This window comes from Acomys russatus, chromosome 5 (assembly GCF_903995435.1).
Source record: "Acomys russatus chromosome 5, mAcoRus1.1, whole genome shotgun sequence".
Lineage (NCBI taxonomy): Eukaryota > Metazoa > Chordata > Mammalia > Rodentia > Muridae > Acomys > Acomys russatus.
In genome coordinates, this window is record NC_067141.1 from 78,698,838 (window position 1) to 78,726,194 (window position 27,357).

The 27,357-nt window shown below is 43.4% G+C and overlaps 1 protein-coding gene across 2 annotated transcripts in view; it reads right to left on the reverse strand.

The window, feature by feature from the left end:
• Window positions 1-838: 838 nt before the first annotated feature.
• Rab11fip2 (RAB11 family interacting protein 2) overlaps window positions 839-27,357 on the reverse strand; it is a 33,115-nt gene continuing 6,596 nt past the window's right edge. For both annotated transcript variants that reach the window (XM_051146867.1, XM_051146868.1), the window contains 3 exons: window positions 26,296-26,764; window positions 7,178-7,223; window positions 839-1,607 (listed from right to left, as the gene is read on the reverse strand). In XM_051146867.1, the coding sequence (XP_051002824.1) occupies window positions 1,380-1,607; window positions 7,178-7,223; window positions 26,296-26,764 (743 nt within the window). In that variant the 3' untranslated portion in view covers window positions 839-1,379. The remainder of the gene's footprint in view (window positions 1,608-7,177; window positions 7,224-26,295; window positions 26,765-27,357) is intronic.

The following is a 27,357-nucleotide window of genomic DNA, read 5'->3' on the forward strand; positions in this document are numbered from 1 at the left end:
ACTAAGGGCTACGAAGCACACTTGGCACCACTCTCTGCATGTGGCAGTCTTTCCACCCTCAATTCAGAGTGTTGAGACCTGAAAATACAAGCAGAAGATCTGCAATATTCTTATTTCATTGCTTTTCACTTTAAATTTTAGGATAATTTTATACAAACACACAAAGTTAATTCACAGAGGAACTACCACTCTAGGGAGGCAGGCTTGAACAAAGACCCCACAGTTTGTGACGTCGGTTCCTCCAGGGTGCATGTGGGTCGCTGCACACTGTGATGCTGGTGAAGACCGGCTCTCGGCACTCACTGCTGCAATGGGGCTTTGGCTCAGGCCTCAAAGGCAACCGAGTGTTCTATTACTGATGAGACTGAAACCATGCCCAGCCCTCATTGCTAGAACTTGCTGCTGCCCTGGGTTATCAGGCAACAGACGGTCACCCCACCCCCTGCTCATTTTCAGACATAGCTTTGCACAGCTGTCTTTGCTCACGACCCACCACAGTATCAGCAGCACCAGCCTATCTCCTCGCGCACGTCCCGTAAGCCCGGCGACCAGGAGAGCCCAGCTGGAGACACCGCGCTTCAGTGAGAAGAATGAGGAGCGCTATCGCTTGTCAGCCCTTGACAACCGACGTGAGCCCACCACGGGGCAAAGTTGGATGCTGGAGCTAGACGCAGTGAATACCGTCAACCTCAGGCTTCAGAGAGTCAGGACTGGATTGAACCAGCTTCTCCACACAAGTGGGGTGGTCCTGGTGACAAGCCGTCCTGGGTGTATACGGCAAACACGCATTTTAAACTAAGAGATTGGAATCCTTACCCTAGAGGCAACCACTTGTGTTTAAGTGTCATAAAAACGCACGTGTATATGAGGTATATGCATGTAGTTCATATACAAAGACACACAAACATACATGGTCATGTGTGAGGAACTCTTTCTTAGTAGTGTTATAATGAGCAGTGTTCCTGACTCTGAGTGTGTCTACAGACTGACTTCTGAGACTCCGACAATAGTATCGATTCTGCTTTATGGCATCTATTCCTGAGGAACAACTCGTGGGCTGTTGGATGTATTTCCAGGCCTATGGCAGACAGAGGTCCGGCACCAGCACCCAAGTGATGCCACAGAACTGCTCACTCATCAAGGCATGGCTCGTTTTCAGTTTAAGAGTTTAGAGTGTTTTTATCACCTTAAAGGTTACTCTTGACAACACCTGTGAATATGTACAAGGCTATTTTTCCCAATGGTGGAGGGTAGGAAGTGAAAACCAAGTGTGGTCTCTTCCAGTAACGCCCCTCCCGCCCTCCCTTCCTCCCCCCTTCCTTACTTCCTTCTTATTCCCCCTTCTCTTCCCAATTATAAATACAGCCCTGTTGGCTCCATTAGCTATTGGTGAACTTGCCAGCCTTCCTGGATGGCTCATAGGGCACCCGCAGGATGCTGGGCGTCTCTTCCATCACCCTGACAAGGAGGTTGTCAATGTAGTCCTCAAGTTCCCGGATGTGCGTGTCCTTCCTCCGAAGCAGCTCTTGGTGCTTCCCCAGCTCCTGCAGCACCTCTTCGTAGGTCAGACTCCGGTACCCAGCCGTGGCGTCGAAAGGGTTGCTGTCCTGGAAAGAAATACAGAACTGCTACAGCAGGAGGACACAGGGACACACACATTAAGAGCTAGTCAGAATTCCACCTTCTGCTTCTGCTGAAGTGGATACAGTTCCTCTCCAGCCACAGCTACAGTCAGCGTGCCAAGAGGGAGCGCAGACAGACTGAAAGCTTGATTTGACCTCAGCACTTGAAACTGGGAACAATGTCCTAATGCCAGAGACTGCCTGAGCTGAGGCCGTGGCTCAGTAGCCTTGCCTAGCATGCAAAAGCCCCTCGGCTCCATCCCCAGCACACTAAAGGGAATAGACAGGCTTTGTAATTCCACCTACTTAGCCAATGCAATGAAAACAGGTTAAAACCAAACATCTGTAAGAATCTAGTCAAAGCACTGCCAAAAAGCTATAGAAAACTACACACGTAGATACTGTCCTCACAGAATTGCTACCTCTAAACTCAGATTCACACTTCCACCTGGGCTTTTTAATTGATGATGACTGTGAGAAACAGAAATACCAGTCTGCCTCTCTGGTTACCTGGAGGTAACCCAGTGAGCACTGCCACGGCTGACCAGCAGGGTGAGCTTCTTCCTGATTAGTGGATGCTTCATTTCCCATAAGCAACACCCATTCCTTTGATGGTGTTTTCCCCTTTTGGCCCTGTTACCAGGAAGCTCAGAACTCAGCCATACCCACATCAGTACTCATGGGCAGGACCGCTGCATGTCCTCTCACCTTGCTGATTTACTTAGCTAAAGATATTCAAACCAAAGCATAAGCGCAACCTAAAGAGGGTCTTCTTTTAACTCGTTTTATTCTAAAGTATTGTGACACCAAAATCTAAAGAAAAAACTTGTGAGGATGTCTTTAATATATATCCTCTATTCAATGCCCTGGGGTTTAGATTTCTGCTGTGCAAATGTCTAGACACAGAGTAGCACATTTCATGCCTTTAAAGCATAGTTCTATTCCTAAACCCAACAATTTAGGATGATTTGCACCACTTCTGGCCAAACACTTGCATTGTGTTTTTGTTTTTGTTTTTTTAAAAAAAAAAAACATCATCTAACATATGAAGGAAGCCGGTTCTCTTGTTCCTAAGGCAGCAGAGGACTGGCGAGGCCTAGGGAACGCAGAAAGACTTGCTCCCACAGAAATCATGTCTCTCCCATCTTCAGCACCTACTTGGACTGTGTCATGCATCTGGAGCTTTCTGTTAAATCCCAGGCCAGCACTTTCACCATATGCTCCCACTCCAAGACCCCAGGGCAGAAGCTGTCACTCAAATGTGTCCCTCCTTCCTGTGTACAAACTGTAGGTTGAGAACCCTCTGTCATAGCCAGGCCTCAGAGTTTGGGTAGTGACAGCTTGCAACAGGCTCCACATGGGCAGCAGGACCAGCATGGACAATTAACAAACAGGGCTCAAGGTCCAGTGGCCTGTCCCAGGACAGGGAGGCATGTCCAGGAAGCATGCGCAAGAGAAGAGAGGCTCTGGAGATACCCATTGCACCATCGAGCATGGCAGTGGTGCTTTTGAGGATTTGTAGACTTCCTAGAAAAGAGGAAGCCATCGAAGGTCTCTAAGCAGAAGAGAATCACTTCTGAAGTGCTAGGATCAGCAGAGACACCTTTGAGGCGATGCTCAGGGGCTGACATGGCAGCTCTGGGTGGTCTCACTGGGAGAGCAAGTCACTTCCAGAGCTACTGAAGTACTGAAGGCATTTAGATGTTTCAAAAACCCTTCATAGGCTCTATAATGGCACAATAAAAAATACGTGAAGGATTTTTGAACATTTAATAAATGTTAATTTAAAATAGCACCATTTAAAAAATAATGCTTACCAAGACCACAAACAAGAAAATCAAATCCTTTACTAGATTTTGAAGTTAATTATAACCTTATTTTAATCATAAGTCAAACACAATATTTAAGGAAAGTGAGTTTGAATTCTGTAAGACATACTTTAAACAACTCATTTTATTTTCCATTAGTAAATAGGAAAATTTGAAGCTTTCTGAATTAAATTATTTGTGTCCCAACTTTTCAAACGTTGCTCTTAAGCACCATATGGATAATTCTGAAGGTAATGTTGGCGTCTACCTTCCCTCCTGGGTCAGTTAAGCCTATAGCATAATGCACTGGACACTCATTGTTTAGAATTATGGTATAAATTTATTAATTATATTCTCATAAAACATAAATTATATTATGCATTTTCTATAGTAAAGACAAGATAAATTATAGAGAGGTTTTAATTTGTCATGAAAAGCTAACCTCTGTACAAGTAATATTTATGGGGACGAGGCTGAAGCGGCTGTGGCTCACTTTCCTCGGCCGCTGAGACATCTCCTCCAACCCTTTCAGGTCCAGAATTCTGTTATCTAGTCAATGACTCTTTTTCTGAACTGCATTTTAAAAAAATAATAAAGCCCAGCTAATAAGATTTCATTTTCTAATAAAATATTAACTGGAAAATCTGAGAATCATGCGAGTCATTAAATTAAACTAAAGGGGCTATGTTACAGGTTACTTGTTTTGAGTTTTTTTTTTTTTCAATGAACTTAACATATTATCATCTGTTAAGATTCTAATTATAATCAAATTATATAATAATTACAATGATTTTTCAAAGTACAAGTGAGGGCATACATTTAAAAATCACTCACATGGTTACATTTAATCTTGTATCAATCATACTAGTTAATGTAGCTAATATTAACATTTATTTTAAAATAACGAAGATAAATGAAATGGCAAAATTTTCATTATGACATAATAAGTCTAAATGCCATGCTAGGAATCATCTTAGTCTCACAAGGTTACCTGATATTTCACAATACTATTCAATACTTCACAGCCAAAATGAACAGCATACAAACATATTCTTTCCCGCCCTCACCACAGCCTAATTCCTAGAAATATACTTTTGTTCTTAGTGAAGTTCTCCTGTGTTCTTTTCAGGTGGAAATTTCACCTAAAGTTCAACATCAGGTTTCTGAACAGGAAAACATCTTAGAGACACGTGCATCAAGGCTACACTCTGGGGAAAAAATAAAAATAACTAATACAGCTCAAGGCTTGGCTACAGATATCACTCAATGTTTATGAACCATGAAAATTTTCTAATTTTAGTTATATAACTCTTAAATTGACATATTACTATACACAGAGGTTTATAATATCAAAGGAAATAACAAAGATTAATATTAACTGATATTAACAATGTTAAAATGTTTTCTGGTCTTAACAAATTAGTTTGTTTGAAGATAGAAACTCTCAAGCAAATACAAAATTGTTTTTCAAAAGGTGTATTACTAATATCCAGGAAAAACTGAAAACTTCAACGAGCAAATGCAGCCTGCAATGGGAATGCTACGAATGCAGTATTTTGCCCCTATACTTCATGGATAGCAAAAAGTTGAAAGATGTTTTCCTGTTTTGAAATTTAATATAAATGCCCTTGCCTCTTTTCTTCCACAGCTAACCCTTCCCTTTTCTACCTCACGCCTGCTGAGGTGAGCTCCCTTACACACACTAAGATGGAGGCTGGGGAAGAGAAGAGCAGTCCTCTATGGAGTTTGCTACCAGAATTTTAGATAATAAGGCTCATGTGGAAGATTCTCAGAATTAGCTATTTTTACCTTACATATAATCTAGCCTTTTAAAGTAGGAAATACACACACAGACACAGACACACACACGCACACACACACACACACTACAATATTTAAATTCAGACAAAAGCAAATTATCAAGACTCAAAATAACTGAAGATTTAAAGAAAGGTTGCCCTGGTAACCAAATATTGGTGGGGTCCTCACTGACGTCCAAGGCAACTGGAAGGCAGAGGGAGGAGATGCAGCCCGGCGTTCTCAGATCATCTCATTACTGTATAATGAGCAGCTCTGCTCTGGGAACGTCATCTCAGATACGTTCACATCTTTTGTCCTCCTCTCTTCATCTCCCTTCAGTTCTTAATTAGGCCTTAAAGAGCTCACACTGCCCTTTCAACTGGCTACTGCTCCTGCCTAAACACCGCGCCTCCACAGACAGGTGTTGGCACCAGCATAGCCGACATACAAACCTAATTACACAATACTTCGTCTAGGAGGAGAGAAAATAACTTGGTGGATGGCTATTACTGGAGAACTTCATGTAAATTACTTCAAACATCTTATAATCTTCAACATAAAAATTGTTCAAATACTTCTCCTGGAAACTCGACTGTAAGGACGCTTTCCTTTCTTAATTGTATCTTGCAGTACATTAGCAACACCTAGTAACCCTTTAACTGTCATTTAGAATAGTTAGATTCTAGAGAAAAATAATCACACATCAAGGATTCTTTTATCACCTTTAAATCCTTGAACTAAAACAATTTTCACTTTTTATTTCTTTAAAGATTTCTGAGGATGTTTTAACAGCAATAAATTATAAGATTTGGAAAAGTACGTCTACAAGCACACAGAAATTGTAATTAAGGGTTACCTAATAAACAAAAGCTACATATTAAATCAATTTTTGATGTTGCATTTTGTTTGAGATGAAGTAACAGCCTGGTAGAATTCATTTCACTATCTGATCAAAGGCTGACTTCATATAGTCTGACATTGCTTCGAGACTGCCATATTATAAGGACAAGTATTTATGAAACATCAAAACTTAAATATCATTTACATAAAACAGCAAAAGCGTTATCTAAAATCTTGTGCATCCACAATGCCTTCTACCACTCTTCAGACAGACCACTGCACTTAAAAAGGTTTATAAAATAGACTATAACCCCAACTTGACTTCTTTTGGACAAACCATATACTAGAAATTGCGATGTGCAATTGCTAGAGAAAATTTAAATACATATGGATCACACAAATTAAGGGCAGATGGTTGAAGCAGCAGCCACTGGCCTCTTTCTGTTACTCAGGGAAAATGTAGTTTTCTCCCAAGACTCTCTGCCTGTATTTTTATAAAGTGATTTATTCTCCAGGCCAACATGTTTAGAAGCCTCAGAAGGAACTGAACTGTATACAATCCTGACCACCAGGCAACAATGAAACAAAGTTAGGCTATCTCAACAGCCCCTGCAAACTGTCCACATCCACTTAACTGACTGCTGCCAATCTTGGGACAGACCTGGGTTTGGTCTGACACAGAAGATAAATACCCTGAGGTATCTCGGGTCTCTCACCATGCTGCCTTCCTGCTGTACATCAGCAAGCAGCTCTGCTCTTCAGTCAGTCCCTGTCCCAATAACAAATGTCAGTCTACTTTCACAACTATGTTGACTCAGACACACAGCTTTCACATTAAGGTCACAAGCTACAAACAAACATGTATATTCTAGATAGACATCAATTATAACTCCATCGGCTTGAGCTATCTCTGAGCACGTACAAAAGCGACATTCACTTGTGTAGTAGAGGCAAAGTCTCTACTTTCTCTTCTCTCTCCCCCAAACACCACACTGACAATGGCATTTCTGCCACCGAGACATTCGGGGACACAGAGGTGTGCAGGGAATATATTAGAGAGAAGCCAGGCTTGCTCTCTGGTGATCTTGCTACCCCTTGGAAACTTACCGGGATTTTCCTGAGGTCTTCACTGCTTGTTGGATTCATATGAAAACTAAGTAATAAAGCATAAAATAATGATTAAATGTGGCACAGTCAATATGGTAAGAAACAGAAAAACAGAAACATTTTAAGCCACACTGCAACATACATGTCTGTTAAATTTCTAGCTTAAAGAAGTGAGACTCAACTCAAGACTTAGAAAGCAAAACAGTATTTACTCAACATCCTTACAGCAGTTGCGAGTTTAAAGCCTGAAAGAAAACCCTTCACTTATTGGAATCAAGGAATCATCACTCTTAAATGCATAGGTTCTAATATTTTTAAGCATACTGACTTTACCAACAAGATATTTCATAAAAGTAGTTCTTATAATATACCCCTCATCTTATAAATACATGATGCAACCCTTCTGATATATCACTATGGAAAGCTGAGACAACCTAGGTTTGGAAAAGCTTTAGAACAACAGAGATCAAGTACCTTTGTTTAAAATGTGGAGCATATTGGAAAAGTTAACTTTCCAACCTTACCCTGCTGATGAGAATGAGTCCACAGTAGCAGAAACAATTTCTGTCATCAATATGATTTCTAAGTTGCTAGCTTTCAAAATTTAGCCAGAGACAGACCAAAACAAAAAGAGATTTTGTCCATTTGGAGACATCACAGCAGAATGCCACAGCCACTTTCTCCTTTGAAATATGTCCATTAGGAAGGAGTCTGCACCCCAGAGAAGCTCAACTTCAAAGGCATCTGATGAGTAAATGTTTCATCAGTCCTCTTCCACTTTAAATTGTCCCCGGTATTTAAGGCACTTGTCCTCAGAACAGACACAAAGCATATTAATGTCCGGGGAGCCCTTTTATTCCGCATACACATTAAAAAGAAGACTTAACTATAAGACATATTTTCCATTATCTGCTTCCATAAAAAAAAAAAAACCAGACTCTTCTGAAGATTTAAGGATTTCCCTTTTAAAATCTTGACTGTGATAGAAAGTGTGGACACTAGAAATCTTGTCTAAAACACATTCCTAATTACGGGTATATCTCATATCCCACACTGCCCACTCTAAAAGGCATGAAACATATAGCACCACATCAAGAGTGTCCTCTGTAGCCAGGGTACATTTGTTATGACTCAGGTTTTCACAGCCAGATTACAAGAATTGGCTGCGGACCTTTCCCAGGAAGAGAGCCCATGGAAGCACTTTACCACTGCTGTAGGGCTGCGTGACTAGGCAGACAAGCATGAAACGCGTGCTGAGTACCTGCAGGACACCACCGACAGGCTTATGTGGCTGCCATATCTCCCCATCCCTGTACGTCACCATCTGCATGGTGTTCTGCAAGGTCCTGTGCTAGTGTCATAGAACCAGCCATGCCTGAAACCCCTGACAGGAAATGGAACCCTAAGAACAGAGTCCCAGAGGCTATCATTAGAGCGCCCCTGTACCTACAGTGCTGTTCAGAATTGGAGTGATTGCTCATGAGCTCTGTGTTCTCCAGTTCTCAATCCAAGCGAGTGGAAAGACTGGGCCAGTGAGACCAGTGTCCTCTTGCCCCATTAACTCACGGCATGTTTTCTGATAACCAACATGCTGCACTACACCCACCTCCACTGGTGCACAGTCCCATGAGTCCCATGTGCAGCATGATTTACACTCAGGGGTGTCACAACACCAAAGTGCTCAACAGCAGAGAAGGGGTTGAGGAAGTAACGGTATCTTGATTCCTTCACCTTAAAGCCATGATGGCAAAAGTGTCTCCCAAACAAGACTGGCATGGGTAGAGAACACGAATGGAGTATTGTGGACAGCAAAGAGCAGAAAGACCACATCCCATGCATGATCTCACTATCATCTGAGGTACTTCACCTAGAGCTTAAACTCTTTTCAAAATTCACTGTTATTTTTATGACAGTTAAGAGGGTCATGTCGTACCGCACTCTATTTTCCACATCACTGACCTGTTCCAAGTCCTCCCACCACTGGCTGGTGGAATGCGGCTCCGAGGTCTGTCCTACCCGGGACACCAGCCTTATGCCTATTTCCTGTCGACAGATCTTTGTGAGTGCAGACTGTAATGCTGAAAGCCCAACACAGGCATTTTGGATTAACTGACCAACTTCATTTCATCATGAAATAAAGCCTCATTCCCAGGATGGAGGCTTAGGGCATCCCAAGACTCTTACAGCAAGTGTGAGAAAGTCATGCTCTCTCACAGAATTCACTGAAGAAGGCCTGTTTCATGGGAAAAAGCAGGATTTGGAGAAGCGTGGCTGTGTAAAGGAGGCTCTGTGGACACGGGGAGAGCAGTGAGTACCAGGCAGTGGTGTCGCTACAGGACTTTGGAGCACAAACTAAGATGCCCCCAAAGGGCTCTAAGGCCAAACTAGAGCGCTTTAGACCATAGCCACGGGCAACAAGCATGTTCTCCAACAGTGTTGGTCTCCTCTCAGTAAGATATCCACACTCTACAACTGGGGGTCTGACCTACTCTGTTCATCCCTAAGAACAGAGCGTCATGACTGTGTCTGTTCAACTGTCTATCTCAGGTAAAAATCACTGAGCTGAGACACAACAGGAGCATGGGTATTATGTTATCAGGAAGATATCTAAGGAATACATTTATGTCAGAGATGTTTATCAAAATCACAAAGCCCTATGTAGTGTCGGGTAATTTTTGCTCAGAAAGCTAAAATGAGAATCTGAGAAGGGAGTGATGATTCTAGGCCTCCCTCCACTGTAGGGCTGGGGAGGGCAGGGCATTCAGGGTGAGCCCCACCCCCAGGGCCTCCCTCCACTGCAGGGCTGGGGAGGGCAGGGCATTCAGGGTGAGCCCCACCCCCAGGCCTCCCTCCACTGCAGGGCTGGGGAGGGCAGGGCATTTAGGGTGAGCCCCACCCCTAGGCCTCCCTCCACTGCAGGGCTGGGGAGGGCAAGGCATCGAGGGTGAGCCTCACCCCTAAGCCTCCCTCCACTGCAGGGCTGGGGAGGGCAAGGCATTGAGGGTGAGCCTCACCCCTAGGCCTCCCTCCACTGCAGGGCTGGGGAGGGCTAGGTATTCAGGGTGAGCCCCACCCCTAGGCCTCCCTCCACTGCAGGGCTGGGGAGGGCAGGGCATTCAGGGTGAGCCCCACCCCTTCTCTCTGAACCTGAGCATGCTTGAGCTTGCCTGTGAGCCTGTGACCCAAGTTCCCACCAGGTGCCACGTGCTAAGTGAGGCTTCCACACTGGTATTGTCTGAAATCCAGAGGCTGAAATCCATTGTGGTCGGCTTTGTACACATACTGACGTGTCAAACACATGACCAACTCAGCCACTCATGGCTACCTTTTAAAAAATCTGTCCTTACACGGGGGAAAAAGAGTTAACTGAACTGGATTGAATTAGTGTGGTGCAAAATACAATGTCTCTATTCATTGAAGTGTGGCACCAATTTGTGATATCTCTTTCTTTGGACTGGTGTCCTCATGTCAGACAAGATATTGAGTAATACAACTTGACTGCTCAACTCAGCTGCCGACAAGTTAGGGGATGGTGTTTTCAATCAGGTAGAAAATAACCCTGGATATGCTCACAGTGAAGAGGGCATCTGTGTAACTGAACTTCAGAATTTTAAGTTTAATCTTAGAAAAAGACCTGAGGAAGTTTGAAGAAGCCACAGGATACTAAAGTAATTTTTAAGCAAACAGTATTTTAACTCATATACTTAAAAACATTTTAAACGGATAAAATGTCTTAATCTTAACATAATCAAGTTTTCAGGTAAAAAGATAAGTATATTTTTATTTGCAAATTCACTGAAAAATTTTCAGTCCCACCCCATTTTGCTCAGCAGTCTTTCCAGCCTGACGGCCCACCACTCAGTGCCCAAGTACAAGCCCCCTAACTGTTCAAAAATTTCATATTTTTAACTTTTAAAGTATTAACATTAGAAGAACATTAAAAGAAATGAGGAAAATACTATTTTGTACAGCAAATGGTGACTCAACGGCCACTTTCTCTGCATCTCGCCTCCATCCAGAGCTTCCCATGCCTCTTTGCTGGAAGCCATTTAAAGAAATCCTATCTCATTAACCTTCCCAGCCTTAGCCCTGCCAAGCTCCACGCACAGCGGGAGCATAGAGTGTGGATGCTGAAGTGGTTAAGTGAACAGAGCCAAGGTCAGTCAATCCAAGGTCAGTCAATCCAAGGTCAGTCAATCCAAGGTCAGTCAATCCAAGGTCAGTCAATCCAAGGTCAGTCAATCCAAGGTCAGTCAATCCAAGGTCAGTCAATCCAAGGTCAGTCAATCCAAGCTCCACCACCAAGACAGCAAGCCCCGGGGAGCAGAGAAACCGTTTCCTAAATAACAAACATTACTTATACTCATACCTGAGAAAACACAATTAGATTAGTTTCAGTTCCTTTGAAGACAGAAAGAAATATTCCAGCATTTATAGCTATGTCCTGGATGGTTTTTGTCAGCTTGATACAAGCTAGAGTCTTGAGAACCTCAAATGAGAAAATGCCCCTGTCAGACTGGCCTATAGGCAAGCCTGGAAGGCATCTTCTTGATTAAGGATTGTCTTGGGAGGACCCACCCACTCTAAGTGGTGCTGACCACTGGACGTCCAGAGTGTACAAGAGAGCAGGCTGAGCAAGTCAGTCCGCAGCGTCTTTCCATGGCTTCTCTATCGGTTCTTGCCTCCGGGTTCCTGTTGTGAGTTCCTGCCCAGCCTTCCCTCCGTGAGGGACTGTAAGCTGTAAGACAAAATAAATGAACCCTTTCCTCCTCAAATTGTTTGGTTATGGTCTCCATCACAGCAACAGAAAAGCAAACTAAGACAAACTGACAGTAAGAATTGAAATAAGTTTCAAATTAATGGGCTCCAATAAAATTAACTCAACTGGTTGGCTTATAAGCATACAACCTGCCACCACTTTAGTTATTTGACCATAATACAAATTAATTGAAGAGCCCTCTGGCAAACCCTAAAAACAGTTACTCCCAAGCGTCTTATTTCATGTTCCAAAGACATTACACACTATGGAATTCTAAAAAGTTGTTAATCATCCTATTCCTAAACCTCAGAATTTTTAATTTAAGTAGCCAAAGAGATTTCTTCAGTAAACACAATTCATTTATAATTATGCTTGTCACACAGGCAAAATAAAGTCGAGAAGACAAGATGGAACTCAGTGTTTTTCTTTCTCTCTTTTTGTGGAAAAAGCATGTAACAGGACTTAGTCACATCAACGACGGGCAGCAGCAGGCAGCACACGCTCTCCCCTGGGACTGGGCACACTAACCCTGAGTGACAAAACAGAACTCATGTATAAGTGCCTGTGGGGAGTAACATCAACTTGCTTATTAATATTCTCATGGGTGTCTTTTAGGAGACCTCAGAGGCAAGACAATTAAAAACTGTGGTCAGCGACACCAACGGCCACAGATGGTAAATGTAGACTTGTAGGTTTTCAATCATGAATCCTAGAGCTGCTGGAGACAGACCTAGAGCACCAGGACTTCCCAAAGAAAGGCATGCTTAGAGAACTTAATAGTCAATCAAGTTTATTAACTACTTTCTCCTGAAGAAAAGTAATAGGAGCTTTTTTAGAGACAGTACAACAATTCACTGATTTCCACATATAAGCCCTGTGGATGCCGAATCCCATGTCTCTAAAGCTAAGCGTCTCAGACATGTCTCTCTTAAGTACCCTCAATACATGGGAAGAATAAACCCAGCAACATGCATACAACTTCCCTGACATGTCAAGATGAACTTGAAAACTCAGGCATTTCACTCCATAATTCTATCATGCCTCTCTTGACTTAAGAAGGCTTTCTGTCACCAGGGAAACTGCACTGCTTATCTCTGTACTCTGAGAAGACCTCACCTATCACTGTTAGTGCCACATGTGCACTGTGACCAGTGGCTGAGGGGCAGAAGGTAGTCACTGGACCAGTGCACTGTCTCTATCTGCCTCTGAGATCAAGTGTCTCACACTTCAGACCTGGGTGAGGGGATGCACTGGTGCTCCCGTGGGCTTCTAAGGCAGGGGCCCTTCTCAGTTAGCATCCTTTATCCTTTGTATGGCAGCTGGGAGGACACTCTGCTCACAGTGCCTCCGTCTATCTGGTTAGCACACTTGCTAGGGGTTCCGTAGACTCCATGTAGTGAGACCACAGCCAGAACAACCACTTCCAGGTCATGTGTCCATCACTGCACTTTGTGTACCATGTTATGCTGTCCCCACCAGGTCACCCTATTTGACAGTGAAAGGCTAATGCACAAGGTCCAACAGCTTTTCTCCAAAGATGTAAAACCAAACCTAGAGGGCTGGAGAGTTGGCTCACTGGTTAAGAGCACTGTCTGCTCTTCCAAAGGACCCGGGTTCAATTCCCAGCAACCACATGGCATTTCACAATTGTCTGTAACTCCAAGATCTGACACCCTCACATCAATGCACATAAATTAAAATTAAATAAAAATATTTTTAAAAAACCAAACTTAAACCATAATTCTGAACTTGTATCTGTCCTATATTCCCTTCAACATATTCTACTTTCATAGTACACTGTGAAATCCTTCACTGAAAAATCAAATATAACCCTGAATCAAAACAAATCATGTTCAGTTTGATTTTTATTTTTCATACCTTTAGACAATTCATTTCTTTGAAGATGAAAAATGACATGAAAAATCATGTTTGTATGTCTCGATAAACAAAATGTATGACTCGCTGGACACCTTTTTCCTACACCGAGCTCCCTAACAAAGTGTTCTCAAAGGCTAATGCTGAGCTGCTGCAGGGCACCTATTAACCGGGTCCCTGGAAGCCTACAGGAGCAGACATACACGCTCAGGAAACTACCAGGCAGAGAAGGACAGAGTGGAATACAGCTCCCTAACCCTAGCTAAAAAATAAATGGAACTGCTCAGTTTTTAATAAACTAATAATTTAACAGTATGAAATCACTATTTCCTTGAAACCTATCAAAGAGCTTCTCCCCATTTAGCTGATGTTGGCTGTCGGCTGGCTGCGAGGCACCTTGCCTGTGTTTAGGTGTGTGCCTTGTATCCCAGATCTCTCCAAGACTTTCATCATGAAGGGGTTGTTGGTATTTCTCAAAGGCCTTTTCTGCATCCAATGAGATGATCATATGAGTTTTCTTTGAGTTTGTTCATACGGTGGAGTACACTGATGGGTTCTTGTTTGTTGAACCATCTCTGCGTCCCTGGGATGCAGTCTACTTGATCATAGTAGATGATGTCGTTGATGTGTTCTCGGATTCGATTTGTGATTATTTTATGAAGTGTTTTTGCATCAGTGCTCATGAGTGAAACTGGTCTGAAGTGTTCTTTCTTTGTTGAGTGTTCAATGGTTTAGGCATCAGGGTGACTGTGGCTTCATAGAATGAGTTTGGCAGTGCTTCTTCTGTTTCTATTCTGTGGAGTAATTTATTAGCTCTTCTTCGAATGTCTGGTAGAATTCTGCACTAAAACCATCTGGCCCTGGGCTTTCTTAGGTTGAGAGACTTTTGATGACTGCTTCTATTTCCATAGGGGATAAACACTGTTTAAACTGTTTACCTGATCTTGATTCAATTTTGACAAGCTGGAGCCCCTGAGTCAGGCTCCTGGGAGAATATGAGGGGAACTCTGGCAAAGACTCCTAGTAGCAGAGGCCATAGTGTCTAAAGAGGACACCCTCTAACTAGACAAGATTCCTAGTAAAGGGAGGGAAACACCAACACACCCACAAAAACTTCAACCCAAAATTTACCCTGTCTACAAGACATGCAGAGATAAAGATAGAGCAGACAGAGCAGAGACTGGGCAAGTGTCCAACCAGTGCCTGGCCCAACCCATGACCCACCTCATAGGAGAGAGCCAGCCCTGACACTATTAACAATACTGTGCTCTGTTTGCAGACAGGAGCCAGCAGAGCTGTGTTCTGAGGGGCTCCACTCAGCAGCAGCTCGAAACAGACGCGGAGACTCACAGCTAAGCATTAGGTGATGCATAGGGAGCCTAGTGGAAAAGTGGCGCTAAAAGGACCTGGAAGTGGCAGGAGCTCCAGAAGAAGACCAGCAGAGCCGGCTAACCAGGGCCTAGCGGGGCCTGCTGAGACTTAAGCACCAGCCAAGGACCATGCACAGACTGGACCTAGGCCTCCTACACAGAAGTAGACAATGGGCAGCTCAGGCTTCATGTGGATCCTCTAGTAAGGGGAGCAGGCACTGTCTCCGACATGGACTCTGATGCCAGCTTTTTGATAGCTCCCCTGGCAGGACGGCCTCGCCAGGCCACAGGGGAGGAGGACACACTCAGTCCTGATGTGATCTGATGAGCTGGGGTGGATGGGAAGGGGGGGGCTCCCTTTTTCTGGGGAATGGAGGAGGGAAGAGAGGGAAGAGGGTGGGGCTGGGAGGAGAGGAAGGATGGGGCTGTGACCAGGATTTAAAGTGAATAAAAATAAAAATAAAATAAAGAGTATTTTGCCCCATGTGTTTTACTTGTTTCGTTAGTTTTGAGACAGGGTCTCACTCGGTAGCACAACCTGGCCTTGAACTCTTGAGTCTGGGAATAACAGGTGTGTACTACCACACATGGCTCTCGAGCCACTTTCTATATGATCTTTTTAATGTTTGCTAAAATGAAGATGTCTATGAACTCTTTTCCCAGCTTTCAAAGTCCATGTTCAGTGGTCAAGATCAAGGCCAGAGACACTTGCCTTGAGGAAATCGTTCCCCAGTTTTCAGTACACTGAATTGCTCCTTTCTCTACCTTTCCACGGCAAGTTTCCTAGAGGGCAACTCCATTCTGTGCCCTTGGTACTGTGTAAGTCATACCTCAAGCCTCCACTCCTGATCTTAGTGAAGCTTTACACATGCTTGAGATGCCATACCAAAAAATCCAGTGATACCAACTTGAAGAAGACCAAGCATGTTCAAGCAATAGCCATCTAAATGGTATTACTTCCTTCATCAGAACAATTTCCAAGTGTAAAACAAATACATAAAACACATTAAAATATCATTCAATATAGTAAACGCCTCACTATTTATTAATAATTATTAATAACATCATATAAAGATGCAGTAGGTTCAAGGATGCCTATGTCAAATGCTCAGATCCTAAAGTTTCGAGAAATGGATTAAATAAATACAGTAGCACATTTTAATTTCTTTTATAGGTCACCATTGGCTATTTATACAATCTAGCTACAGTAGTTACTACCACAAATACACAATATATAAATACATTGCCTGTGTATCAAAGGGTAAAGTTTTACCATCAGTAAAGAGAAAGTAGCTGAAAACGCCCTAGGTACAAAAACCAGAGGCCTGGAAAGGAGGTGCACACAAAAGGAAATAGGGCTATAGGAGTAGGGCGCACGGCTCTTCCCACAGCGACAGGCTCACAGGAGCTTAAGGGCAAGCTTTAGCTGGGTGCAGTGGCATCCACCTGTAATCCCAGCACTCGGGAGGCAGGAGCAGGTGGATCTCGGTGAGTTTGAGGTCAGCCTGGTCTACAAAGGGAGTCCAGGGCAGCCAGGGCGACAGAGAGAAACCCTATCTCAAAGAAAGAAGGGGTGGGGGGGGGGGTGGCAGTGCAAGATTTGTAAAAGCCGGAACTACATTTCTATGTGTACAGTTATTATAACAATAAGATGAAAACATTGTAAATGCACAAAAATTTAAAATTAGTGAAATTTGCATTCTTATCCTCAAAGAAGCCAAAGATTATTCAAGTGTTGGAAAATAAACTTGCAAGAACTGTTAATGTTTTCATACTAGCTTGCTAATTTTAATTCAAAACATATAGTCCCTATTTTTGAAATAAAAACCTTGAACAGACAAGGAACCATCACTTTATGGTAAACAAAAACTAAAACCTCAAACCTCTCCATCAAGACTTGCGCCTTACATCTGATTCAGAAGCCACAGACCTAACACTGTTCTACAAAACAAAACAGTTTTAAAAAGCTGCATCTTCTCAAAGCTAAGACACAGCCTGCCTGGGGGGACAGTTCAGGTGGTATAGCACTTGCCATGAAAGCATGAGGTCCTAAGTTCTGATCTCTAGCACACCCATGAAAAATCAACACAGTCCTAGTGATGTGTACCTGCAACCCCAGCACTAGGGAGGCAGAGATGGATCCCTGGAGCTTGATGGCCAGCCAGTGTAGCCAAATTCACCAACTGAACCAAGCCCTAGGTCCAGTGAGAGACCCTGTCTCAAAAAGTAAGGTGAAGAGGCATTGAGGAAAACACGCAGTGTTGGTCTTTGGCACGTGCGCACGCACACAAACACACACCCACACACACATGAGGCATGCGACACATCATTAGACTGGCTCCTTTTCTCCTTTTTCCAATCCTCTGCCACAGTCTCACTTAAAGGCTGAAGAACGCACCGCAGAAGTATTCCTTGAGAAGCACGCCCCTCTCTCCACCCTTACCACCCAAGCACCCCATGCTCTCCCCAGCCTCAGTCACCCACTTCTCCCCCATAGTACTTCATGTTAGCTCTGGGCTAAGACACAAGTTCCATTATATCATAGCATACCTTAAAATGCTCCAGAAGCCTAAGCACATTCACCTTATGCATGGAGACAGCACAAGCCCACAGCAGCAGAAGCAGGAGGCTATGAGCTCACATCTCAACCACTAGCACAAAGCAGAGAAAGTGGGGTGGGAATATAGGGAGAGGCATTAAGCTTTCCAAGCCTGCCCCCACGACTGCGTTATATACTTTCTCCAATAAGGCCTCACCATGGGATACATTCAGAAACACCTTGATGGCCTGTAGGAGCCATCCTGAGACAGGTCGTGCAGAGTTAGAAACTCATTAGATTTTAACCTTTGCAGGTACGTTTGAATTTTTGACATTGTCATCTACCAAAGTCATGCTTAAGAACCACATGGTCAGTTAAAAACAGCTCAAGAGCTTTTGCCTCTATGGTTTTGTGTCAGGCCATACTCACTACTGTCCTCAGCCTAATGTGGCCTATGGCCACTGGTTGGACACACCTACCAGAATACAACACATTTGTAAGAAAATACTTGCCTGGGAGTTTTCTGAATCAAAACTAGAGATGGTAATGTCAAAGTTACACAGGAAATAAGCAGACCAAGTTTTTACAACTGAGAACAGCAGTCAAATGTGAAGGCAGAGGACAGCTGAATGAGGGAGCCAGGCTAGAACGTCCCTAATGTTGCCTCCCTGTGACCAAAAGCCTGACCATTCTAAAATCAACAGAGGAGCAAGAGAATCTAGAATAGACCATTTTAGACAAGACGCCACAGAGAAAAACATACCCAACCAATGTGTTCAAAACAAGTGAGGAACACACAATTTCTGCCCTTCTAGAGGATTGTCCTCTCACTGTACAGTGTAGTACCCATCACTAGCAAAGATCATCTGCCTACGTCTAGCAGACTCCTCTGCTTCTTGGTTTTACGAAGAAATAATTCTCTCAAATATTATCTTAAACCAAAAAGCTCATGTATTGATTATAAGAATTAGTATGCGAGATCACTGGGATGCAACCTTAATTCTTCCCTGTTGAAAAGCTCCAAAGGACTCACAGGCTCTATCTTGCATTTGGTCATATCGTAACGACCTGCTCTAACTATTGGACTCACCACGTGTTAGCCTGTGTCCAGTGCCTAAGAGCTCGTTAATTACCTAAACTATATCTCCATAGGTCTTGTTAATTACCCGTCTCCTGTCTCAGAGGACCTTGTTAATAACTTGTACAGTCTCTCTAAAGAGGTCCTAACAACACATTAAAATTAAAGATGCTTTTCTTTTAGCACCTGTCAAGTGCTGTAAATTGAGAAATTTTCACATCAGTTTATTAGCCTACAGTAGTTTTGTGGCATGTTTTCTTCCTCTTCTCTCACACATAATCTCTCTGTATCTTAATCTCTCATTTAAAAAAAAAAAGTAAAAAGTTAGCAAAGTTTGTCTTTTTGTTACACAGCTTTTTTTTTTTTTGGTTCTGTTTTCAATTTTTAAAACCATAAATATCAATTTGCATTAGAGATTTAGCAAAAGGATGGCATGGTTGGCATCTGCAAATTAACCCAACGGGAGATGGGCCAGTTAGTGAGATCCATTATAATGAGTATTAGATGACAAAGGGCAGAAAAGTTTCCAGTCATCTCTGGGGAGTCACACACAAGTTCTAGTCAGTGCTGTGGGAACTAATCACGCCCATACCTCTCACTCCCAGTCACTGTTACACGGAAAACCCTGCAAACCCCGGGCCACTAACAGATTAGGAGCTCTAAAAAAAAAAAAAAAAAAAAAAAAAAAATCACCCAAAGTTTACATTTACATTCTCAGTCTTATCCAAGAGGCTGCAGGTTTTCAGCTACATAAACGATGTAAGGACTACAAGGACTAAGGTAAGCCATCATCAGCCATACAACGACAAACAGTAAATATTGCTACCAAAAATAAACCTTATGCATTGTAAGGTTTACAATGCAAAGGGCTGCTTTAAACACACACACACGCACACACACACGCGCACACACACGCGCGCGCACACACACGCACGCACACACACATATACACGCACACACGCACACACACACACGCGCGCGCACATACACACGCACACGCACACACACGCGCATGCACGCACACACACACGCACGCACACACACATACACACGCGCACACACACACACACGCACGCACGCACGCACACACACGCACACACACGTCCATAGAAGACACTATAAAGGAGGATGTCACAACTAGGACTAAGATCTTTTCTTTAGGATCATTTGTTTATTTTTTCAAATAAAAACTGTAACCTTGCACACTCTAGGTAACTAGTTTTTTGTAGTTCCTAAGAATAATGTGACCCAACGACAAACAGGAAGTGACACTGACCTCAAAAGGAAAAGGTGTACGGCCAGTGAAGCTGCAAAATATCAGTGATAAATACGCCTTTATCTTATTAGCTAGGAAGACACAGGATTGGAAAGGCTGGGAAAGCTCTTGATGACCAAAGTCAAGTGAAATATCTGCTCTCATAAAATAAATGATCCAGGAATCAAAGAAAAGCCCACTGCCCAGTTGCTGTGCAGCCCTGAACAGGGTTCCCTGATGGCGGAGCTGCGGCAAAGTAGCGAGGAAGGGAAGGAGGAAGCAGGTGTCTGTGCCAGTCACAAACAGACCCATCCATGTCTCCAGAATGACCACAAAATGCCTTGCCTTGTTTCTTTGCTCTCTGACTTTATCAGCTCTTCCTGTGAAGCAGGTTTTTATCACTAATGTTTGCCATCCTGGTGCTGTAAGTTCAAGGTCAGCCTGGCCTGCAGTGAGACCACCAGTGAGACCTGCCCTCAAAACAAAGAGTAAAAAGAGGGCTGTGAAACAGCTCAGTGGTAGGACGCCTACCTAGGAGGTGAGATACAAAAGGTTTTTTGTTTGCTTGTTTTTCCTCTTTTAGACAAGACAGGCAGTAACTTTCTCCATGCTAGGTGGAGGGGTGGCATGTTTCAGCCCTCCTCAGGAAAACACACTGTGTGGAGTATGCACATCATCTCTTCAACTGACTAAGCATGCTTTTCGAGTCATTCATCACAACTGAAGCCAGGTTTCATCTGTACCTTGACAAGCAACTCACCCCATTTATCACAAATACCAGTCACAGACAGGCTAGCCTTGTCCTCAACATCCACTGCAGCCCGGTGCTTCTTACTTCAAGCCAGGAATCTCCTCTAGTCTGTGGACTGCCTTAGCGGCCAACTTCCCTGCTGAGGTTATCTGCTTAACTCCTGAAAATGTATGACGGAAGGGATGCAATTTAGATCTGCAAGTTTTAAACCTAACTGGTCATCAGTGAGAAGTTTTGAAAACACTGATTTTCCTTCAAAGCATGCTAATGAAAAGGTCCATACTTCATCTGAAGGGAGGTCCAACGAACCATAGTTTAAAAACAAGACAGAACAGGAGCCAATGCTGGTTAGCACTGGCTCAGGTTAGAAAAGGCAAAGGTTTGGGGAGTTCAGCAAGATTGGTGTAGAACTCAAGAGATCATCCTAAGAGCCAGACACAAGCATCTGATGGCAACTCCAATTTCTCTATCAGAGTAAACCCAAAGAAGCCCTGTGCCACTGCTGCTGCCTGAGGCCAGGGAAGGAAGATGTCATATGGCTTGCAGCACCCTTGGGAAGCACCCAGAGAAGCCCTCTAAGGAAATAAATTTCCCACGATGAGTAGGAGGCTCAGCAAAGAGAAAAGCTGGGTAGTAAGAAGAGGCTAAAATATAATAAACCTTAACATGTACAAAGTATTTAGAGTTGCTGTTTGGACCCACACTTCTTTAGCATTTCTGACCTGAGCATTCTTAAACAAAATACAAGGCATTTTACCCCACAGCTCACTTAGTGAAATAAAAAGTGTGTGGGACCACCTTAGCCATGTAATTCTGGGAGCATCTGTTTTTCAAAGTCCAACTGGTTGCTTCGGGTCTCTTGGCCTTCTGGGATCCAGGCTGCTCTCCACTCAGCTGGCATGGAGGTGGGCAAAGGTCAGGAATAAAGTCTAGTGTGGCAGTGCGCCCCTGTAACCAACAGTGAGAGGCTGAGGCTGGGCCTGAGGCTGAGGCAAGAGGACCTTGAGTTGAGGCCATGGAGAGAGCATGGAGGGGAAAAAGGCCGAGAATAAAGAGTGGCTTTGTAGGTCCTAAGTTTCTGACACGTATTCAACGCATTCATGCCAAAGCCAAACAGCCACACAAAGATGAGAATGTTATAATCCAACAAAATGTCATTTGCAGAAACAGTCAACAAGCCGGGGTGGACCCTAGACTTCACTGGCAGATCCCTAGTCTCAGCATGGGGGAGGTGGCAATCGGGTCAGGCAGGGGGCTACAGAGAAGGAGGCCATGTGCCGTGCGGTTCTCAGACCACCTCTGTCCATGCTCTCTCCACCTCAGAAAACACAGCACCGGTGCTACGGCAGTGCTCAGGTGCAATCTCAATGCTTCACCACTGAAGAAAGAGGAGCTCAAGTCCAGCCTGCCTTGTTAACACACAGTGAGACTGTCTGTAAAACAACGCTGATTAGGTGTTTAGATCATTTATAGTCTATTTTTAAAAAGCAACTGTTCTAAATAACCCCTTTAGAACTCCTAACCCTGAGGGCACAGCTGTTGCTTTAGTAAATGATGTTTTGCTGGTACAGAAAAGCTTTACAATTAAGGAGAAGACGTAACAACACAAGTTAGTATTTGAGCTTATTGATAAGGAAGAAGCATCAATACTTCCCTGTGATTTTTATCAGTAAGAGGCAAGAGGAACAATTCAATCTGACATCTTCCTATAAATGACATGACTTCCAACTACACTTTCATGCTCATGAGCAATGGGAGACTGGCAGATCCACGTGCTGGATGCAGCTGGAATCTCAGAAGAAACTGAACTGGTATCTTTCACTTGCACAATGTTGTACACGGAACCGACTCATGTCCCTCTAGGCATACAGCTAAACCCAATTTTTTTAATGGTTTGCAGTTAAGACGGGACCTGATTGAACTCTGGCCAAAGGGACATATGCAGACTTACGGCTCCAGTCCTGGCACCACGTGACAACATACTGTGATGGACGGTCCCCACCTCTCTCCGTATGAAGGGAAATAACAATGGTGGCATTACAAGAATGAAGAGGCCCCAGGGAGCTGTGACACGCCCCACAGAGCACCTGCTTACTCCTCTCCCCTCTCTAGGAACGCCCTGTACAAAGCCATTGCGACCTGGAGTGACTGCAGTTGATAACCTAGCCTACCAACCATACAGACACTAGAAATACTTGCTTATGTCATAAATCCTAAATATTAGTGTAAAACTTAGCTCTTTAAATCAATACTGGGGACTTAACCCAGGACCTTGCACACAACAGACAAGTACTGCTACCAATGAACTACATCTTTGCTCACTTATTTAAATTTTCAATTATGAAACAGGATCTCATTAAGTTGCCCAGGCTGCCACAACCTCCTGAGTGCCAGGCTAACAGGTGTATGTTGACACACCTGCTTACTCTCTTAGATTTTAAACAGCATTTATGTAAAATTGTACATATCAACCTTCTTGGTTGCATTTTTAATCTATTAGGAAGGTCTCCACCGTTCAAACTGGGCTGGAAGTGGAAGACAGGCAGAATAAAAGGAATATTTCTAAAGCCTGTTTTGCTACCATGTGTATGTTCAAACTTTCTAATGTGGACTGCCAAGCACACTGGAGACTAAGACAGAAAAGACAATGAAATTCAGGTTCTGCCCTACAAGTACTCATGACAGTGGGAGGAAAGGTGAGTGAGCTATTCGGGCACAGTGTGTGCTCCTCCAGAAGATTAGACTGTACCAGACAGCACTGGGCTCGGGAAACCACCATTTCTCTTTAGCAGAGTGGAAAGGCGTCAGGGAAACAGCAAGTCACCAAGAAGACCCCTGGGAGTGGACATGAGGGAGGAGGCATGCACGCTGCCGCAGACTCACCACGTCCTCATCAGTTTCCCACAAGGCTATAGGAGCAACTCCAAGATGAAAGTGAACTGCATTTTGTGGTTTCCAATGAGGCTTTTCCTCAGGCAGATGTTACGTACACAAAAACTAAAAACTTTAACTTCTAAAGTCACGTTCTCGGTGACTGAAGGTGTCACCGTTTAGTCACTTAGAGCACACTGACGCAGTCTGCAAGCTTCTGCAATCTGAGGAACCCCAGTGTGCTCTGATTTAAATTGACTCAGTACCCCCCAACATACGTCACAGAGTTCAGGAATCTCTAAGTGGTTTTATTTAATATAGTGGAAAAATAACTCACAGTATATGATCTGTAGTTTCAAAGTCCCTGGTCTGGATGCTACCTGACCCAGCTGAGGGTGACCCAAGGAGAGAACACCCACGCTAAAGCTGCTGGCTGACACTAGGGAGCACAGCCTTTCTATTCAGCTCACTTACAGCCCACTGTTTTGTACGTTAACTGGAACCATCCATTAACTGCAAGTGTTCTAATTTACCAGGAAGATGACTTGTGACACAGACACTTCCCAGAATGCTCCCTCCATCTGTTTCCATACCTGGAGCCTCATAAACACACAAAAGTCTTAAATTTTAAAAAAATCTATTCATATATGCTTGTAATCACAGAATGTGTCCTACAGCCCTGATTTTGGCAAAGGCGGTGTTAATGTTACCGAGGAACAAAGCAAAGCTGAAGTCTACTGGAGGCCATCTTTCTGTAAAGCCTCCAGCAGCCCAAGACATTAAAGACCTGAGGGTACTTACTTTTTCATAATCTTAAAATAATATTTTTCAACCAGTTCCATTTTCTTGCTTTTCACTGACTCTAAAATCAGCTTGTTTGTTCAATTTCTAAGTTATCTTGTAAAGCTGTTTTCAATATTCTCCTGCAGATAATAAAAATGTTCAGAAAGGGATGGGCACACACCCATTTATGCCTGTATGTAAAATGTGATGAAACAGAGACTACATGAAGAAGGGTCAGCGTGTCAAAGCAGCGCATCAACACTGAGAACTCAATGAATTGCTGATGATAACACAAATAAAATGTTTCTCTGAAGTATGCTCTATAAATAAAATTGAATGAAAGTTTTCCCTGAAAATCACAGCAAATCCCCATCTAAATAATAAAAGAAAACAAAAATTGAGTGCTTCCTTCTGGAAATTTTAGGCATTTTTTTAACATAGTAAAATTACACACACACACACACACACACACACACACACATGCACACGCACGCGCACACACATGCACATGGGTAGGCCTTGTATATATGAGAGAGAAGCATAAGACCAAGGCCTACCCACGGGCTGTTGATGGTCCATCTTTTGTTTATAGTGGGACAGAACACAAAGCACTGATTTTAAGGAGAACAGTACACAGCAGCACACCCAGCAAGAGAGAGGTCACCCTTACCCAGATCTTCTGGGACCCAACGTGCTTCAGAATTTGGTTTGGGGGAATTTTAGAGTATCTGCATCAATTTTACAAGCAAAAACCCAAAATCTGATGTGCTCCCAAGCTGAAACTCAGAGTTCCATCCATGATGAAAGCATTAATACTGATACCGTATTTCTACATAAAAGTGGGTCAGGCTTCAAATCAAGGATCTCAGCCCAAGCAGGGCCATCTACTATTTCCCTGTTCAGTGCCTCCCTTTGTACTGTGTGCTTCGTGTGTTATTCACCCTAAGCCCTACAAGCTAACTTCTATCTTCTTTGCCACACAGATGCAGATGCTGAGGCCTACAGAGGTCACAGTACTGCACAGTTAGGATTCCCACCCAGGTCTACACATTACACAACTGGAGGAGAAGCCTCTGCCTCCGCTGCGTTCTTCTACAATTTCTTACGCTTCACAGCCATCTTTGCTCGAGGTTCCTTTCACAGGTCCTCCATCACTACATATGCGGATGCCCTGACTTACAGATGTCATGGAGTCAGCAGTGGTACATAGACAGGACCCAGGACGCCAAACGTGAGTTCTTCATCAGCTAATGATGCCTATGGCTACTTCTCAGCGCAGGGCTCTGGTTACTTTACTCATGATACCCCCAAAGGTCACTGGGCTCCGGAGAGCACTCATGAATAAAATCTATTTCTGATCAGCCTTTTAGCAAGGATAGTTAACATCTATCATGACAACCTTAATACTTCAGCCAGCATCTGCTCAAGAACAGCATGTTGCCTGCTATTGGTTCACTAATGCTCTCCAGGCAGCCCAGGTTTCAATCCCACAGAAGAACCTAGAAACAAATCTCCGTCTTAAATTCATCCCCATGGTTATTCACTCTCCCCAGGTCTCATCAGAAACCATGCTGTTTTCTCCAAGAGCCCGGGAGGCTTTCTGGCTCTTGTAGGTAGAGCAAACTAGCGTAGAGATGAAGAAGCCACTGTCTTTTCAAGGTAAAACATTCAATTCCAAGGACAAATATAAGCAGCAACATTTAAGTCTAGATGAATTGTTAAAGGAAAAATAAAGGTAAAAAATAAAAATAACATAAGATATTCATGTATCTAAAAGGAACATGTATTACTGTCTAGTACAAGGTTTCCCAATAGCACTCCTCCTTGGTGAGCTTACCTTGAAGATGACATTATAGTCGAAGCCCTGAATTTTGCTGTAAACGGATTGGTTGACTCATAATCAAAATAGTCCTGCCGATTTTCACTGAAAGCACTAGGTGACTTCAAGTCCCGCGGGCTGTCAGGGGCCCCGCTGTTGAGCCTGTCAGATCTTCTGCTGTCTTTCTTCCCCGTCACTCTTTCAAAGAGGCTCACTTTCTCTCTTTTCTCTCTCTTATTTTCTTTCCTTACTTCAATTGGTTTTGAAAATAGATTTGTGCTGCTGTCCCATGACTCACTGCTTTCTTCAAATGGGTTCTTCTTTCTTGGCAGTGTTGCGAATTTTTGGGGTAATGAAGCAGTCACATTTGTAAATGGGTCACTCTGCCTTCCGAAAGAGTGTTCACCTTCATCCACAGTGCCGCCAGGCTGGCTCAATTTAGAGGTATCAAAGCTTAGTGTTCTTCTGTGTGGAGACTTGAGACTTCCTACAAACATTTTTTTTTCCATTAGTAAGTGACGGGTGACATATGCTATTACACTATCTGACACATTTCGCTGCTTCAGAGTGAGAGCAATTAACTAAAGATATTAACCCTCAAAATAATCAAAAGAATCTTAAAATTAGGTAGGGGATATTGTGAAGTAGATGGGCTAATAATACTGTGCTGTTAGACAATCACTATCTTACTCAGCTCAGAAATCATCACATGAGAAAAGTATAAAGTTAATCCAAAGGACCTGATCTCATGATCATGCCAACAAGTCTTAAACTTTTCCATCATTAGAATCCAATTTAATTTTCTCTGATATAGACATTTTTCTAGGAATACTTGGATGGAACAGAAAAATGAGCTGCAGGTTTTTTTTGGGATTTTTTTGTTTTGTTTTCTTTTGTTTTGTTTGGGTGTGTGTGTGTGTGTGTGTGTGTGTGTGTGTGTGTGTGTGTGTGTGTGTGTGTGTGTGTGTGTATTTGTGGAGGCCATATTTGAGGAGGTCATTTCTCAGGAACTAACTGCCCATCTTGCTATTTGAGACAGGATCCCTGACTGGTGTGGAATTTGCCAAGTAGTCTTGGCTG